Genomic DNA, 17,727 nt, shown 5'->3' with positions numbered 1-17,727 from the left:
GAAAAATAGAAAGACTGTACAAAATTAGAAGGAAAACTATTTCTGAAAGAATCAGAGCACTAACAAGGTAGTGCAAGTTTGAAAGTCCAAGATTTCAGAGAGAAGGGAAGTCTAATGTGGTGATTACATTTACATTTGGTAACACATTTTTCCTTGAGGTATTTGTAAATAAAAAAAAGAAAAGAAAATATGCTGAAAGGCTGCTAAACTGAGGAGAAAACTGTAGCTCAGAAGCTAAAAAGATAAACAGCTTTTAGCAGTCTCACAGGACCAGGGTTTTAAAAACTAGAGTCTAGTCCTGTCAAAAAGAAGGGGCCAGATAGAAAGCCCATACCTTCAGTTGGAATCCCTTAATGGCCACATCCTTGGAATAGAGATAACCCAGACATAAGCCAGCCTCACTGGTTGCCATAAACAAAAGTTAGTCTTCTCTAGAGGAAGATAGTATCATCCAATTTTTAAATTTTCATACGTAAAGTCTGATATTCAATTAAAACTAATTTAACATTCAATAAGACAAGAATTGACCAAATTCCAACCAAAAAAAAACAATGGAAACATACAGTAACAGACTTATCTAAAGAATGAAATTAAGAGATACAGGCCCTGAAACAACTGAAATTAATATTTTTTTAAATGACAAGATGGAGAATTACAACAGAGAATTAGAAAATATAAAACAGTAAACACAAATGTTTGAAGTAATTGATGTTATTTACTCTGATTTGCTTATTACACACTGTTTACACATATCAAAATATCACTTAACAACTATATTTTTAAATAAAAATTTTTAATATTTTTAAATATAATAATGTAAGAATATAGGCTCATTCATTATAATAAACATACCACATTAACGGAAGATGTTAATACTTAATGGGGAAACTGGGCGGGAAGTAAGGAAGTAGATGGGAGCTCTCTGTACTTTCTACTCAGTTTTTTGTATAAAACTGCTCTAAAAATGAAGTTATTAATTTAAAAATTCACTATGCCGTAAAAAAGTAGACAAGTGAAACCTCTAAAGTTGAAAAATAGCCAGGCACTATGGCTCACACCTATAATCCCAGCACTTTGGGAGACTGAGGCAGGCGGATCACTTGAGCTCAGGAGTTTGAGAACAGCCGGGGCAACACGGTGAAACCCCGTCTCTACTAAAAAGTACAAAAATTAGCTGGGCACTGTGGCAAGCGTCTATAATCCCAGCTACTCAGGAGGCTGAGACAGGAGAATTGCTTGAGCCCAGGAGGCAGAGATTACAGTGAGCCAAGATCGCACCACTGCCTTCAGCATGGGTGACAGGAGTAAAACCTGTCTCAAAAAAAAATATATATATATAAAATATATATAGAATTGTTTTAAGTTTAAAAATAAATTTGATAAAATTTAAAACTCTATAATAGAGTTCTTAAAAGGAGATTATACAGAAATATACAGATAATTAATAAATTGGAAGATAGGTCAATTGAAAATATTTAGAATGAGGCCAGGTGCGGTGGCTCATGCCTGTAGTCCCAGCACTTTGGGAGGCCCAGGCAGGCAGATCACTTGAGGTCAGGAGTTCAAGACCAGCCTGGACAACATGGCAAAACCCCATCTTTACTAAAAATACAAAAATTAGCCAGATGCAGTGCTGCATGCCTGTAGTTCTAGCTACTCAGGAGGCTGAGCCAGGAGAATTGTTTGAACCTGGGAAGCGGAGGTTGCAGTGAGCCAAGATCACACCACTGCACTCCAGCCTGGACAACAAACCATCTCAAATAAAAAAAAAGAAAAAGAAAAATAAAAAGAAAACGAAAATATTTAGAATGAAACAGAGGGGGAAAAGATGGAAAACAAACAAACAAAAAAAGGATGTTAAAAAATATAATGGTCCAAAAAAATGTATAATTTGTGTCCCATAAGGACAAGTGAGCAAGAATGGGACAGAAGCAATGTTTTAGGACATAATGGTCAAGAAATGGTCTAAAACTGACAAAAGACTTAAAGCACAGGTTCAATAAAAGCCCAGAAAAATGTAAAGAAAATTATACCTAGACATCAGAGTAAAGTTGCCGGAGAAAACCAGAAGCAAAAAATAATTAATAATACCCTTTTCCCACCCCAGCACTACTGGGCCTGCAGGTCGCTGTCAAGCCACAAACGCAGGTCTCTGTTCCACAGGATGGGGTTTGTTAAAGTTGTTAATAAGAAGGCCTATTTTAAAAGATACTAAGTGAAATTTAGAAGATGACATGAGGGTAAAACTGATCACTATGTTTGGAAATGCTTGGTGATACACGATAAAAATAAATACAGCACACCCAAATACAGGATGATACTTTGTGTAACAAACAGAGTTATCATTTGTCAGATTACTTAGCCCTGTATAGAAGGGAACGTGATAGTCTGTGCAGTGTATGCACATGAACTGCCAAAATACGGTGTGAAGATTGGAGCCAAGATCGTGCCATTGCAATCCAGCCTGGGAGACAAGAATGAAACTCCGTCTCAAATAAATAAATAAATAAATAAAATAAAAAATAATTGCTAGCTTAGAATATGTTACCTAATAAAAATATCCTGGCCAGGTGCGGTGGTTCATGCCTGTAATCTCAACACTTTGGGAGGCCAAGGCGGACAGATCACAAAGTCAAGAGATGGAGACCATCCTGGCCAACATGGTGAAACCCCGTCTCTACTAAAAATACAAAAATTAGCTGGGCATGGTGGTGCACGCCTGTTGACCCAGCTACTCAGGAGGCTGAGGCAGGAGAATCGCTTGAACCCAAGAGGCGGAGGTTGTAGTGAGGCGAGATCACGCCACTGCACTCCAGCCTGGCGATAAGCAAGACTCTGTCTCAAAAAAAAAAAAAAATTGTTTGAAAAGTCAAGGTAAAAGACAGACATTTCATCAGTAGATTCACAATAAAGGAAAAGAAGTCCTTCAAGTAGAAGTTTCTTATTAATCTTTTCAAAGAACAAACTTTTGGCTTTATTACTCCCATCTAGCAAATATTCATAGTCATATTCTATTTCATTTGTTTCTGCTTAAGGATTCCAAGAGAAAAAGAGAGAGAGAGATTAATAAGTAAAAGACAATGCCCATCAGTCAATGAACAAGTGGATAAAGAAACTGTGGTATATATATACGACAGATTACTACTCAGCCATAAAAAGGAATTAATTAATGGCATTCTCAGCAACCTGGATGAGACTGGAGACTATTATTCTAAGTGAAGTAACTCAGGAATTGAAAACCAAATATTGTGCCAGGCGCGGTAGCTCATACCTGTAATCCCAGCACTTTGGGAGGCCGAGGCAGGCAGATCATGAGGTCAGGAGTTCAAGATCATCCTGGCCAACATAATGAAACCCCATCTCTACTAAAAATACAAAAGTTAGCCGGTCGTGGCGGTGTGCACCTGTAGTCCCAGCTACTCAGGAGGCTGAGGCAGGAGAATTGCTTGAATGCTTGAACCCAGGAGGCAGAGGTTGCAGTGAGCTGAGATCGTGCCACTGCACTCCAGCTTGGGCAACAGAGAGAGACTCCATCTCAAAAAACAAAAAAAGAAAGAAAGAAAACCAAACATTGCATGTTCTCACTCACAAGTGGGAGCTAAGCTATGAGGATGCAAAGGCATAAGACTGATGCAATGGACTTTGGGGACTCAGAGAGAAAGGGTGGGAAGGGGGTAAGGGATAAAAGACTACAAATTGGGTGCAGTGTATACTGCTTGAGTGATGGGTGTACCAAAATCTCACAATCACCACTAAAGAACTTACTCTGTAACCAAACACCATCTGTTCCCCAAAAACCTATGGAAATTAAAAAAAATTAAAATAAAAAATTAAATTAAATTAAAAAATAAGAAAAAGACAGACAACCCAATTATTTTTAATGGACAAAAGACATGGACAGCCGTTTCTCCAAAGAATATAACCAATGGCCAACAAACATATGAAAACAAGCTTAACATTATTAGTCATTAGAAAAAATATAAAAATAGGCCGGGCACAGTGGCTCGCACCTATAATCCTAGCACTCTGGGAGGCCAAGATGGGTGGACTGCCTGAGTTCAGGACTTCGAGACCAGCCTGGCCAACATGGTGAAACCCTGTCTCTACTAAAAATACAAAAAATTAGCAGGGTGTGTTGGCACACACCTGTAGTCCCATCTACTCAGGAGGCTGAGGCACAAGAATCACATGAACCTGGGATGTGGAGGTTGCAGTGAGCCAAGATGGCACCACTGCACTCCAGCCTGGGCAACAGAGTGAGACTCTGTCTCCAAAAATATATATGTATATATATCACTATACGCTCACCACTATGTCTGATGCTATCAAGTGTTAGTAAGGACATAAAGCAATCTTGACTTATCAGATATGCTAGAGGTGTAAATCAGTACAACCACTTGGAAGGCTGGCAGCCTCCACCAAATCTAAATGTATGTATACCCAAAGTATGAATACCCAATTACTCAGAAATTTCACAATAGGTATATTCCCAAAGGGAGAAATATATATGTGTGTGTGTGTGTGTGTGTGTGTGTGTGTGTGTGTGTGTGTGTGTACACTAGGACTTTCCTCATATAGCACAGAGCAACTGATTTAGGAAAAATGTATCCCTGCAGCTCGGCCTATTCATTTGCTGAACAAACTTATATTGCAAGAGAGATGGAAGCCAGAGTAGTTTCAGGGTGGTGCGGCATGCAGAAGCTATTATTCAGATGCCTCTATCCGAACAGAATAGGATGCAAAGCATTTAAAAAAGTTGATTGATTGTGGTACATCCTAAGTAACTGAACTCTAAAGAATATCCTAATGGTCTTCATCTAAAGAGAATTCCCTGGCCTATTCTAATTTGCACCAGACAGTTTTAAATTGCAATGAAATTGACCTCACTGAATGGGAACATTACCAACTAGAGAAGGTGGAGGGCTTATTCAAGTCGCTCCTAAAACTTGAACAGGATCATATCAGTCTTACAGGAAAGGAAGGCCAACACATGGGCCATATGGTGAGTGTCATTTATCTTGATTCATTCTCTTCCACGTAATTTTCTTATCTTAAATTGTATACAACTGACGCCACTCACTCTGACAATGCATTTCCCCAACAAGCCACTGTAAATCTTCTCCACATCTGGCCACTGGGTTTCCAATAAGAGAGTATCCTTCATTGCAAGTGTACACTACATTTTTCCCCACAGGAAACATTGTACCTTCATCCTAAACAAAAGCAAAAGATGGAAAAGGAAAGAGTTTGTCTATTTTGCATTAACAAAAGGTTTCTTTACATATATTTGGTCTATAAATCATAATCATCAGGCAAGCTACATTTAATTAACTGATTCAGAAAAGTATCTATAAAAACATTTTCCCCTATATAGTCAATAACACTATAATTGAAATAAAACTATTTATACCACTGTCTATAATGTATTGATTGCTCCCAAAATACCAAGGACTATACTAAGCATTCTACTAAAATTACATTCTATTAAAATTATTTAGACTCTGTCCAAATAATTTCTTTTCCTTTAACTTTTAGGAAAAATCAGTTCTTTATTAGATTTGGAGAACATCTTTGTCAGTCAACTCTTCATATTAAGGTATTACCAGGCCGGGCATGGTGTCTCACGCCTGTAATTCTAGCCCTTTGGGAGGCCAAGGCAGGTGGATCAGCTGAGGTCAGGAGTTCCAGACCAGCCTGGCCAACATAGTGAAACCCTGTATCTAATAAAAATACAAAAATTAGCAGGGCATGGTGGTACATGCCTGTAGTCCCAGCTACTCAGGAGGCTGAGACATGAGAATCACTTGAACCTGGGGGACGGAGGTTGCAGTGAGGCGAGATAGTGCCACTGCATGCCAGCCTGTGTGACAGAGCAAGACTCTGTCTCTCTCTCTCTAAAAAAAAAAAAAAAAAAAAAAAAAAAAAAAAAAAAAGGTATTATGAGCTGTTCATTGGCAATACTGCCATACTGCCTACAAAATGTCAGCATGAACACCCAGAAATTTTCCAATCCTATTAGTATGTTCATGAAAGTTTAAGTTTCTTGCTGATAACTTTTAGGGGAAGCATAATGTTGATCTTCTCCCATCTTACCCCCTACTCCACACCATATGTATGGAATGCTGCTGGGGCTGGGTCAGATTCAAGAACATTTCACTAACCTATAATGGCAGGAAGCGAGCTTTCATGGTGAAGCAAGGAGGAATTTGAAGTCTGAGCCTGGGGGTGGATGAAGGGTAATCACACTCACTCAGGGTCTCTCTTTCCTTACCCTTCTCATTCTCTTCCACCCAAGGGGATGGTGAAAAACTCAAGCCTGGGAGAGGGCTTGGAGTTCAGGCCTTGACCAGCTCTGCTCTAGGGATTAGAACAAGATTTCCTGGTATCTCCTTCCCATTGTCAGTATGTGCTTCCTGGCCCACTCTGGCTCTATCATGGAAGTTAGTAGGAAACAGAATGGGCCAGGCTGATGCTGAGGTTTGAGGGAAATGGGGAGGAGCACATGTTCTGTTTCGACTCATGATCCTATTCCTTCCTCCACCTTGCAAAAACAAAACAAAACAAAAACTTTCATATGAGGAAGTCTGATTCAACAGTGCACAAACGCGGCTGTATATCATAATCACTTGTAGAAATTACAAACTAGACTCTTAGGCTGTACTCCCAACCTATCAAATCAGAAAACGTGGAGGACAAGGGAGAAAGAGCCATCTCTAGTTGTAAGTTCCCTGAGTAATTCGAATGCAGCCAGTCCATAGAGCAATATTTGGGACTCCTGGCCCCTAAAACAACACCACACGCACTGCAGTTGGGGACAGCAGCCTCATGCTTTGCTAACATGCATGAGTTTGCTTGGCCTATTCTCTGAGCATATGTTCCATTCAGGAACTCCATGAATTATGGTGACTGTGGTAGGACAGAATGGGTGGTAGAGATGCTAGGTTGATTTTTTTTTTCTCTCTCTCTCCACAAACACACACACACGTGCGTGAACACACAACTTTCATCTCCCAAGAGTGCCTACGTTTGGGGAAACCTCAGTAAATTTTCAGTGAATGCATGTTCAAGGGCCTGGGGTTTGAAAAGTAAAATCCCTTGTGAGGAAAGCAGCGCTGGTAACATGGAGAGAGTCCTCATGAACAACATCCTGTGTGAGCCATGAAGAGGCACCACTGGGGCTTCAGGCCAAAGCCTCGTCATAAAGACTGAGAGCAGCATTAACTAAAATGCCCCAAAAGCCAAGAACAACAAAAGTCCCTAGAATGACAAATGGCAGATGACTACTCTTCTTTCCTGAACAGGAAAGTTCAATTGCTCCAAGTAGAATGATCCATATCTCACTAGACACTAGCTAACTATCTTATTGACTCCTGGAATAAACCTAATACTTCATCCCAGGGCCTACAGTTATGAGGGGAAAAAAAAAAGTCAGTGGCAAAAATAAGAGAAGTTCTGTGAGTTAAAGAGCAAGCTTGTAGATTTGAGTTTGGTGTTTAGGGTGGCAGTGTTTAGGGTGGCAATGTTTAGTAGCCCTCTGGCATGATGACATTTTTGATTCACTGGGTGGCAGTATTGATTTCCCACACCATAGAAGATACACTGCCTTCTGCAGAATTCAAATCACCTTGGGCCAAAGAAAAAAAGTCACACACTAAAACCCTCACCGCTAAAACTAAAATGCACATATAAAATATTTTTGGCATGGCTTCACCATGGAGGAAGAAAATAGGTTATGGGCTCAGCAGAGAGAGAGAAGTTAGAGCATTATAAAGGAAAAAAATATCTTTTATAACCAACTTGAACAAATCCATCTTTCAAGGCAGGAGGTGATGGACAGAATTCTGTTGGAACCAAAGACAAAGGAAAGCAATGTGGTTCAAGCAACCTGGAAGGAAAAAAAAAATGTAATTAATGTGATTGATTTGCACAGTATAATAATTATTTTGCATTACACTGGATTTCTCCTTTGTATCAGAAGGAACTCCATTCATTTAAGTACATTGGTGTAATATTTTTGTCTTTCTTAGAACCAAATATCTGCTTACATCCTGTGGTAGAAAACTCAAACATAAACTCAAGCTAACAAAAGACAGTGATTTAAATAGCTTCTAGGTCAGTAGTATGAAAAACAAACAGAATGAAAAGAAAAAGAAAGTCTTTGGCCAACATACTACTTTGTGCTTTCTAGAGGTCACCTGTTTCAAAACCTACTTTTCCTCTTGCCATTTGGTTCTGAAATTCATTTAATACAGAATTAATTCTGTATTGAAAAAATTCTGTATTGAAAATAATTCTGTATTGGGCAAGACGTGACAGCTCACACCTGTAATCCCAGCACTTTGGGAGGACAGGGCAGGCAGATAGCCTGAGGTCGGGAGTTCCCAGACCAGCCTGGCCAACAAGGTGAAACTCCATCTCTACTAAAACTACAAAAATTAGCTGGGCACAGTGGTGCACATCTGTAATCCCAGCTACTTAGGAGGCTGAGGCAGGAGAATCTCCTGAGCTTGGGAGGCGGAGATTGCAGTGAGCTGAGATCCCACCAGTGTACTCCCGCCTGGGTGACAGAGTGAGACTCCATCTCAAAAAAAAAAAAAAAAAAAAAAAAAAGAAGGTAATTAGGTTAGTGACCCCAAAAGAGAGGTAACACAAAATTATAACTACCTTTTACTAAGCATTTACTATGTGTCAGGCACCATGGCAGTTGCTCTGCATATGTGCATTATCTCAATTCATACAGCAACACCATGAGATACATGGAAAAAACAATGGCACAGAAAGTTCAAATAACTTGTCCAAGATTATGAACTAATAAATACCAGAGCTGGATTTACATCTAGTCAGTCAGGCTCCTACAATTGTGCACCTTCTACCTCTCACAAGGCAATAGAGAAATAGGAAATCTTAGTGTCTACATTTTTTTCTGAACGTGTATAACTGAAAGCACATTATTTGGTGAAAGCAAGTTTAAGTAAGGCTTGGAGTAAGAATCTTAAACCTAAAAGGAAGATGAGAGAACAGAAGTCCTAATATCATCCCACAAGTGCCAATCCTGACACTTTACCATTACTATGAGCATCTCCTGGGGGAGCCCGTAATAAAGATAATGATAATGATGACATCCGTCATTAAACAATGGTTTTCAAGACTGCCTCTAAGGTCAAAATAACACTAATATTATCTCCACTCCAGAGACACAAAATCTGAGAGAAAGCAGTACAAATAGCCTGGGAGTGTGGCCTCCTTCTCATCTGAGTTCCTTATAACCTTGCCATACTTTGAGGAAACTGTGGCAAGTTTAATTTTCCTATTCGTACTGAGAAAGATGATACTTCCCCTCCCCTGAGCACCAAGAGTGAAAAACCTCTTCAATGCCTTTCTTAGGATGTACCTCTCCTCCTAGCTTTATGTCAAAAAGCAGGAAAAATGCAACCTCTCAGAGATCTCCTCCCAGACCCTCATCCTCCCAGAAACATGTGCACAGCAGCCAGCATCCTCTTCCCACCATAATTCACATGCTTGCCAGCTTCCTCAGTCAAGAGATACTGATTAATGCCAGATTACAAGGCACCAAAGATTTAGGAATAAGGCTTCCCACCTTATTCTTTTTCCTTTATTCATCCTATGCTTCTACCAGATACCCAAGCACCTCATCTCTTTCTTCAAGTCACATGACCTTCAAATTATCTTACTAGAACATTTTGCCAAGTCCAGTCAGCAAAAATTTCTAAGGACAATGTAAAACAGTAGTGTGGCATAAAGAATTCTGACCCAGGGCTATGATTCATCAACTGAGCATTTTTGAGACGGCTTTTGCAGAGTCCTGACAAATAGGAAGTTAGTGCCAGGCTACTGGGTTCACCCACCAAGATATTCTCCATCTCAGGCAACTGGCTCTATGCTTAATCCAAAAAATAAATGAGTAAGAATGGTATATCTGAAAAGTAATACAAACTTTAATGAATGCTTAGTAATCACTTTGGGTGCTTAATCTCATTTAATTCTGACAATAACAATAAACAGATAATCTTAGTATCAGTTTTCCTGCTATTATCATGCTAATTTTAGAGATGTGGCCAGTAACTTGCCCAAGGTCACATAGCAAGTAGGTGGCCAAAACAAATGAAAATGATCGTATCCACTCAGCAGGACTACTCCCAATTACCCAGTCTTTTGTAACACTTGTTTCAGGAAAACCTGAAGCACACAGAGCAAGCTCCTTCAACTCACCCTAGTGCTAAGGGACAAAGCAGTCCCTGGTAAAAATAGCCATTTAACTTCTAAATCTCTACAGCAGTGATCATGTGTTCCACGCTAACTGCAGAGGGCACTGTGTTCTACGCGACTGCCAGGGGGTCGGGTCTCCATTACCTCAAGTGCTCCAGCTCCTCATCTTCGCATTGTGTGCTTTCTGTTGTTTCTCCAATGCAGGATCTCCCACCCCCACTGGGAGGTGGGTTATTGCATTCTCGGCTCCTTGTTTTCTTCCCTTGGACACAGGAGCTCCAAGAGGACCAGCAACTCCAACCTCCATCAACCCCTCCTGCAAGATGAGAAAGAGGTTGATCAATAAGTTCTTAAAGAGGGCTTGGGAACTTAGTGCTATGCTTCCTGCTAACAAGTTAATTGGAGGAAGAGATCATTCTGGATATTGATTACCTTCACTCTTCATTGAGGTTTTTCTACAATGTTCAGAATGGTTCTGCATGCAGACTAGGAATGTCCATATTAAGGTTGCATTAGTGAACCTCTTGCAATAATATCCTTAATTTGTTGATTATTTTACAACTGTTTCAAAGCACTTTTACGTACATTGTATCATTTATTTACTTCTCACAACAGTGAATGGAGGTGGGCAGGAAATGTTACCATTCTATTTAATTAGACAGCAGGAGAGGGTGCTTCCATTTTAACAGATAAGGGGAAATCCAAGCCACAAAGGAATGAATCACAGTCATAGAATTTTAATTACCAGAACAAGCCACTTGGAGAGACATTTGGGGAAAAGGATGCCTTTGTAATGCTTGTATATAAGCCTCTATAGTTTAGTCTTATATTTATTCGTTTATTGTTCATTTAGTGACTTCCATGAATCAAGCCTTTTGTCAAGCTCTGGGAATAAAGAGAGGAATCAAACAGCCCTGACCTTAAGTAATGAGCGTTCTAGAAGAGACAGACATGTAAATAAATATAGAAACAAAAGTATATAGATTGTAGTCATACTTTGACTACTCATAAAGTCAATTTCACATAGCCCTGTACTAAGCGCTTGAAGCACCATATACACTGTAGAGCACACAGCAGATGTTCAACAAATATTTGTGAGTGATTGATAGTACATCATACAGAATAGAAATAGAAATGTTTCAAAGAGCATGCCATCAGAAAGATTAGGCAATGCAAATATACAAGCTCCACAGACCTTTGCTACAGCAAAACTTTATTGAGATAATTACAGACGATAAAGGTGTTTTAATCATAACTCTATTCTAATAGAGAATGGGAAGTGGAGGGTACAGTAGGGCTGTTAATTCAGTTGGATAAATAGAGATAACAGCAAAGAGCCTTAACCACAGTAGCTATAATCTGGAAGAAGGAAAGGGAAGGAGGATTCTAAATTCATCTGAGACTTCATCTCTTCATACACAAAGAAGCATCTCAAGGAGCAGAGAAACAGGGTAATTCCCTTTCAATGTGTACAGGGTGACTAGAGAAAATTCACCCCACTGACCTGCTTGATTCCCTACGAGGACTCCTTGCTCACACGCCGCACCAAATGTGTATGGTTTGCAATGGCACAGACAATGGGTCCCCTCAACAGTAGCCAAACCACCATTTTGACAAGGTCGGCAATGACAGGGGTCAAATTCATCCAGATACTCTTCAAGAGCCCGTTTCAGGTATAATTTTTTCACAGAGGCACAAGGTACTTCCTTTACCAGCTCATATAAAGGTGTCAGCTATAGAGATAAAGACATCATAGTCAGTAATCTGGGATTTAGGCAAGAATATTTTGCTTTTCATGTTTAGGCATGACTCTCATTAAAACAAAATCAAAAGCCACTGGTAAGTTTGTTATAATTGTTTCTTATGCAAATACAAAAGAAAACAGTGCACTCTCTTTGCAACAAAATCAAGACAAACTTAGGGAAAATTAGGGTCAGATGGGGGAGGAATTTTTTATATATCTTTTGTGCATGCATAAGATTTAAAAAAAAAAAAAAAAAAAAACAGGCCAGGTGCGATGACTCACACCTGTAATGCCAGCACTTTGGGAGGCTGCGGCAGGGGGTATCACCTGAGGTCGGGAGTTCGAGACCAGCCTGACCATGGAGAAACCCCGTCTCTACTAAAAATACAAAATTAGCCGGGTGTGGTGGCGCATGCCTGTAATCCCAGCTACTCAGGAGGCTGAGACAGGAGAATCACTTGAACCCAGGAGGCGGAGGTTGCAGTGAGCTGAGATCATGCCATTGCACTCCAGCCTGAGCAACAAGAGTGAAACTCCATCTCAAAATAAAATATAAAATAAAATAAAATAAAACAGGACATTCATTCTCTAGTTACAGCAAAGAAGCAAGTGAAATCAAATTTAGAATTAAATTTCCTGACTGAGAGATTTAACATATCTCTTAGTGGAACTCATGGATTCTTTCCTCATGGAGAAATTTAAAACAGGTAAACATTATTACTCTGCGTTGGCTATTTCAGAAGAAAAAGCAACTTTGAAATCACAGATGTGCTGACTCAACTTTAACCATCTGCTCTCCCAGGAACAGAAACATCTCAGCTTTGTAGCATTTGCCAGTTTCTGCATTGTAGCTACTCTCACCATAGCCAATTTCAGGCTGCCACCATGATGCCTGAACTGGGAAGAGATATGCACCATCGGTTCCTGAGAGCCCAAGCTCTTGCGAACACAATGGCTTTGCATAGTCGTATACCTGTACCTTCATAGCGCCTTTTCTTTCCGTGTTCCTTTTTTGCCCTGCTAAAAAGTTAGCACAAATATGATAATTTATAGTCCTATGTGGAAAAATACATGGAGACTGTTAAAGAACATGTGTCTTTCTCTAATCAATAATTTAATCTAATCAAGGGTTTCTAAAGATTTGTATGGGATGCTGACAATGAATACAGGCCATTTTGAATATTAACAGATGGTCCTTTAAGATAAGACTTTCTAGGAAAACTTCACCCTCCCTCCCTCACCCGTATTTGGAAGCCAATGGGCACTTCATGGGTGTTAGGAGGGAACTTGAGGACCTATTGCAATTTTTGAGTTTATAAAATGTGTCTCTGAAAATCAGGCTTTGCCTGGGACATTGACTTTCATGCAGGGAATAGATCATAGAATCAGTTCTGCTATAGTGTTTGTTTTGATAAGGTGAATTTGTTCCATTGAGACTGATATACTGAAAATTTTGAGTATAGCACAGATTTGAGATTTTCTGATGTACAACTATGTCCACATGAAACACAGGGTGAACATAAAATGCTTCACACAGCTGAAACAAGCCACATAGGAATATTCAAAACTCATGCATACGTATGTGCATGCACACACACACACACTCACACGCGCCTCAACATCTATGTCAGTTCATTTCCTGCATTATAAACTACACTGTTCACATCTGCTGTTACAAATGTCTGTCGGGTTTCTGACTGCTGTCCTTCTACCACTTCACGGTAACTCACAAGCCATAACCCTTCCAGCACCCAGAAAGCTTCAGGTCTTTTTCTAGGTAATGCACCACACTTATTGTAGTATAGATACGTTTTTAATAATTTAACATGTATAAAACCATGCAACTATTTTTATTGGCACCTATCTTTTTCATACGAGTGTCACAGATGATAAATTTGAGTGCTGCATCTCTAACCTGATTTTTTTTCCATAAGCCCTTTATTGTGCAATTTTGCATAGCTCAATGATTTTTAGAAACACATATGTTGCATTATAAAAGAATTGATGACAACAATAAAACATCTTAAAATTCTGCCAGCCAACTTGTTACTATCCTAATTTGTATGACTTCAGGAGCCCATGAGCCATGGCCACACAAAGAAAGGTGATACGAACATAACAGAAGGCGAACCTACATGCCTTCCCCTTGCTAGAATCTATAACTCCTCTGAATTAGGGACCAAGGAAGACATAATCAAACTTAGATCAAAAGTTAAAAATGCGAATGTTGTCATTAATTTCTCTTGGTAATTGCAAGACATTTAACATTTGCAAATAAAATATGAATATAACACACCTTCTGTTTCTTATTATTATGTGTGCATTCATTTTACTCTACAAAATATAATTGGGATACAGAAAATGCTAATTACAGCCATGTATGTTTAACCGTCTTGATTTAACCACCTTCATTTTCCTCATGCAAATAAACATGACTGCTTCCTATTGCTTTAAACAAAGCATGACATACCTTTTGTTTTATGACTTCAGGAAGATCAGTCACAGATTTTGCCCAGGCAGAATATCGCCTTTTGTTTCCAGCAGGATTGTCCAGCTCTAGGTAACTAAGGCTGGATATGAAGCCTGCACCTCCCCCTCTGATGAACGGGTTTCCTCGCAACACATTGTTCTGGGTTCCTATACAGAAGAAAGCAAATGAAAAGTGAAAAGTCTATCAAGTATTAAAAAAAAATCTATCAAACTGTATAACATCCTGGAAAAAGCCAAACTATGGAAACAGTCAAAAGATAAATTGTGGTCAGAAAGAAGGGAGGGATGAATAGGCAGAGCACAAAGGATATTTAGGGCAGTGACACTGTTCTGTATAATACTACAATGGTGGGCACATGTCATTATACATTTGTCAAAAGTCATTAAATGCTCAACATCAAGAGTGAACCCTAATGTAAATTATGGACTTTGGATGACAATGTGTCAATGTAGGTTCATCCATTGTAACAAATGTTCCACTCTGATAGGAGATGTTGATAGTGGGGAAGGCTTTGCCTGTGTGGGAGCAGGGGATATACAGGAACTCTTTGTATTTTGCACTCAATTGTGCTGTGAACCTAAAACTGCTCTAAAAACTAAGCTATATTTATTTTATTTTTGGTGGTTTTCTTTTTCTTTTTTTTTTTTTTTTTTTTTTGAGACAGAGTCTGACTCTGTAGCCCAGGCTGGAGTGCAGTGGCATACTCATTGCAACCTCTGTCCCCCCGGGTTCAAGCAATTCTCATGCCTCAGCCTCCTGAGTAGCTGGGCCTACAGGTGTATGCCACCACACCTGGCTAATTTTTGTATTTTTAGTAGAGATGGGGTTTCACCATGTTGGCCAGACTGGTCTCAATCTCCTGGCCTCAAGTCATCTGCCTGCCTCAGCTTCCCAAAGTGTTGGGATTACAGGCGTGAGCCACTGCACCTAGTCAAAACTAAGGTATATTTTTTAAAAAAGAAAAACAACTCTTGCCCGAGAGTAGATGATATTAGGGAATTATTGTTCATGTTCTTTATGTTTTTAGTGTGAGTGTCACATTTTGCAAGAGAATGTTCTTCTTAGATGATACATGCATATATTTAGTGATGAAGTATTATGATATCTGAAACTTACTTCCAAATAGTTCAGCAAATATTATAAACACTTTAAATACATAATATATATTTCAAAGAATCAGTCAATATTATAAATATTATATGTACATATATGTAGTAAAATTACAAAATACTAACTGTATATAGGAAATGGGTATATGGGTATTTATTACAACATTCTTGTCTATATGTTTTAAAATTTTCATTATAAAATATTGGAAGGAAAACAGTTTATTGCATCTGGTATACTAACAATGAATAAAATAAGCTATTAATTAACAGAAATCTATTACTTAACACATGAAAAGTGTTCTGAAAAGTGTGAAATGCTAATGGAAGCTTCTTTTCCATTTATGTGCCTCATAATTTTGGAAATACTTTATCTCCATTTGTAATGGTCATGACAAGAAATTTCCAACCTTGCAGATCGGATTTTGAGTGGTTTTCATTTCCTTGTAACTGTCCAAATTTTGCAATTTCATAAAATAAGCATATTGTACTCATATTCAGAAATCATTAAAGCCTGACAGTTTTTTTTTTGCTTTTTTGTTTTTTATTTATACAAAATAATGGTACATATTTATGGGGTGCATGTGATATTTTGATACATGCATAGAATGTGTAATGATCAAATCAGGATATTTAGGATATCCATCACCTTAACATTTGTTTGTGTTGGGAACATTTCAAATCTTGTCTTCTAGCTATTTTAAAATATACAATAAATTATTGTTAACTATAGCCACCTGACTGTGCTATCAAACACTAGAATTTATTCCTTTTTTTTTTTTTTTTTTGAGACAGAGTCTCACTCTGTCACTAGGCTGCAGTGCAGTGGCACTATCTCAGCTCACTGCAACCTCTGCCTCTCAGGTTCAAGCAATTCTCCTGCCTCAGCCTCCCGAGTAGCTGGGACTACAGGCGTGCACCACCACACCCAGCTAATTTTTGTATTTATAGTAGAGACAGGGTTTCACCTTGTTGGCCAGGATGGTCTTGAGCTCTTGACCTCATGATCCACCCGCCTTAGCCTGCCAAAGTGCTGGGATTACAGGCCTGAGCCACTACACCTAGTCAAATTTATTCCTTTTACCTAACTACAGGTTTATACCCATTAAGCAACCTCTCTTCATTGACCCCTCCTCCTCCCCAGCTTCTGATAATTATCATTCTACTCTTATCTCCATGAGATCAATTTTTTTAGCTCTCACATATGAGAACGTGAAATATTTTACTTTCTGTGACTATAAATCTTAATAGTTTTAACAAATCACCTGATGCTTCCTCATCTTCATTGTTAGCTGTGTTTTCAATATATACAGTTGCCCTTTTTAATGCAGTGAATCACATCCCATCCCTGTATTACTGAATCACAATCATCCGAGGGAACTGCAGATTTTTAGTCCCCACAAAGACCTACAGGAGAATATCTGAGAGAATGAATAACCTTTGGAATCAGCATTTTAAGAGAATCCCCCAGGTAAGCATCATGCATACTAAAGTTTGAGAATCACTGCCTTAGCCAGCACACCTATTTAAGAATTACAGATTCTTTGCTAAGAATGATGGTTTCCAGCTTCATCCATGTCCCTACAAAGGGCATGAGCTCATCATTTTTTATGGCTGCATAGTATTCCATGGTGTATATGTGCCACATTTTCTTAATCCAGTTCGCAAGGACAAAAAACCAAACACCGCATGTTCTCACTCATAGGTGGGAATTGAACAATGAGAACACTTGGACACAGGAAGGGGAACATCACACACTGGGGCCTGTAGTGGGGTGGGGAGAGGGGGGAGGGATAGCATTAGGAGACATATCTAATGTAAATGACGAGTTAATGGGTGCAGCACACCACCATGGCACAAGTATACATATGTAACAAACCTGCACATTGTGCACATGTACCCTAGAACTTAAAGTATAATAAAAATAATAATAATAATAAATATATAAAAAGAATTACAGATTCTACCATTATGATGTTTTTTTAAGGCTTTAGCCTCCCTTTCCATACCCCAGTGAGCTCTCTGTTCCAGCTAACTCTTTTCCCCTAGAAAAGGCAGCCCAATGCAACAGTCAAGACCCCAGACTGTTAAGCCAGATTTTATGCATTTGCATTTCATATCTAATTCTTATTAACTATAATCTTGGGCAACATTTCTGG

General features: G+C 39.0%; 1 protein-coding gene across 1 annotated transcript in view; it reads right to left on the bottom strand.

Moving 5' to 3' along the window:
• C7 (complement C7) overlaps positions 1-17,727 on the bottom strand; it is a 74,369-nt gene that overhangs the window by 12,978 nt on the left and 43,664 nt on the right. Inside the window, exons 10-14 of the mRNA XM_054489647.1 lie at positions 14,442-14,608; positions 11,732-11,960; positions 10,372-10,543; positions 7,798-7,885; positions 5,081-5,213 (exon numbers count right to left, since the gene is read on the bottom strand). Of these exons, the coding sequence (XP_054345622.1) occupies positions 5,081-5,213; positions 7,798-7,885; positions 10,372-10,543; positions 11,732-11,960; positions 14,442-14,608 (789 nt within the window). The remainder of the gene's footprint in view (positions 1-5,080; positions 5,214-7,797; positions 7,886-10,371; positions 10,544-11,731; positions 11,961-14,441; positions 14,609-17,727) is intronic.

This window comes from Pongo pygmaeus, chromosome 4, assembly GCF_028885625.2.
Source record: "Pongo pygmaeus isolate AG05252 chromosome 4, NHGRI_mPonPyg2-v2.0_pri, whole genome shotgun sequence".
Taxonomy (NCBI): Eukaryota; Metazoa; Chordata; class Mammalia; order Primates; family Hominidae; genus Pongo; species Pongo pygmaeus.
The sequence above is the reverse complement of the archived record's forward strand: the minus strand, read 5'-3'. Positions and strand labels throughout refer to the sequence as shown.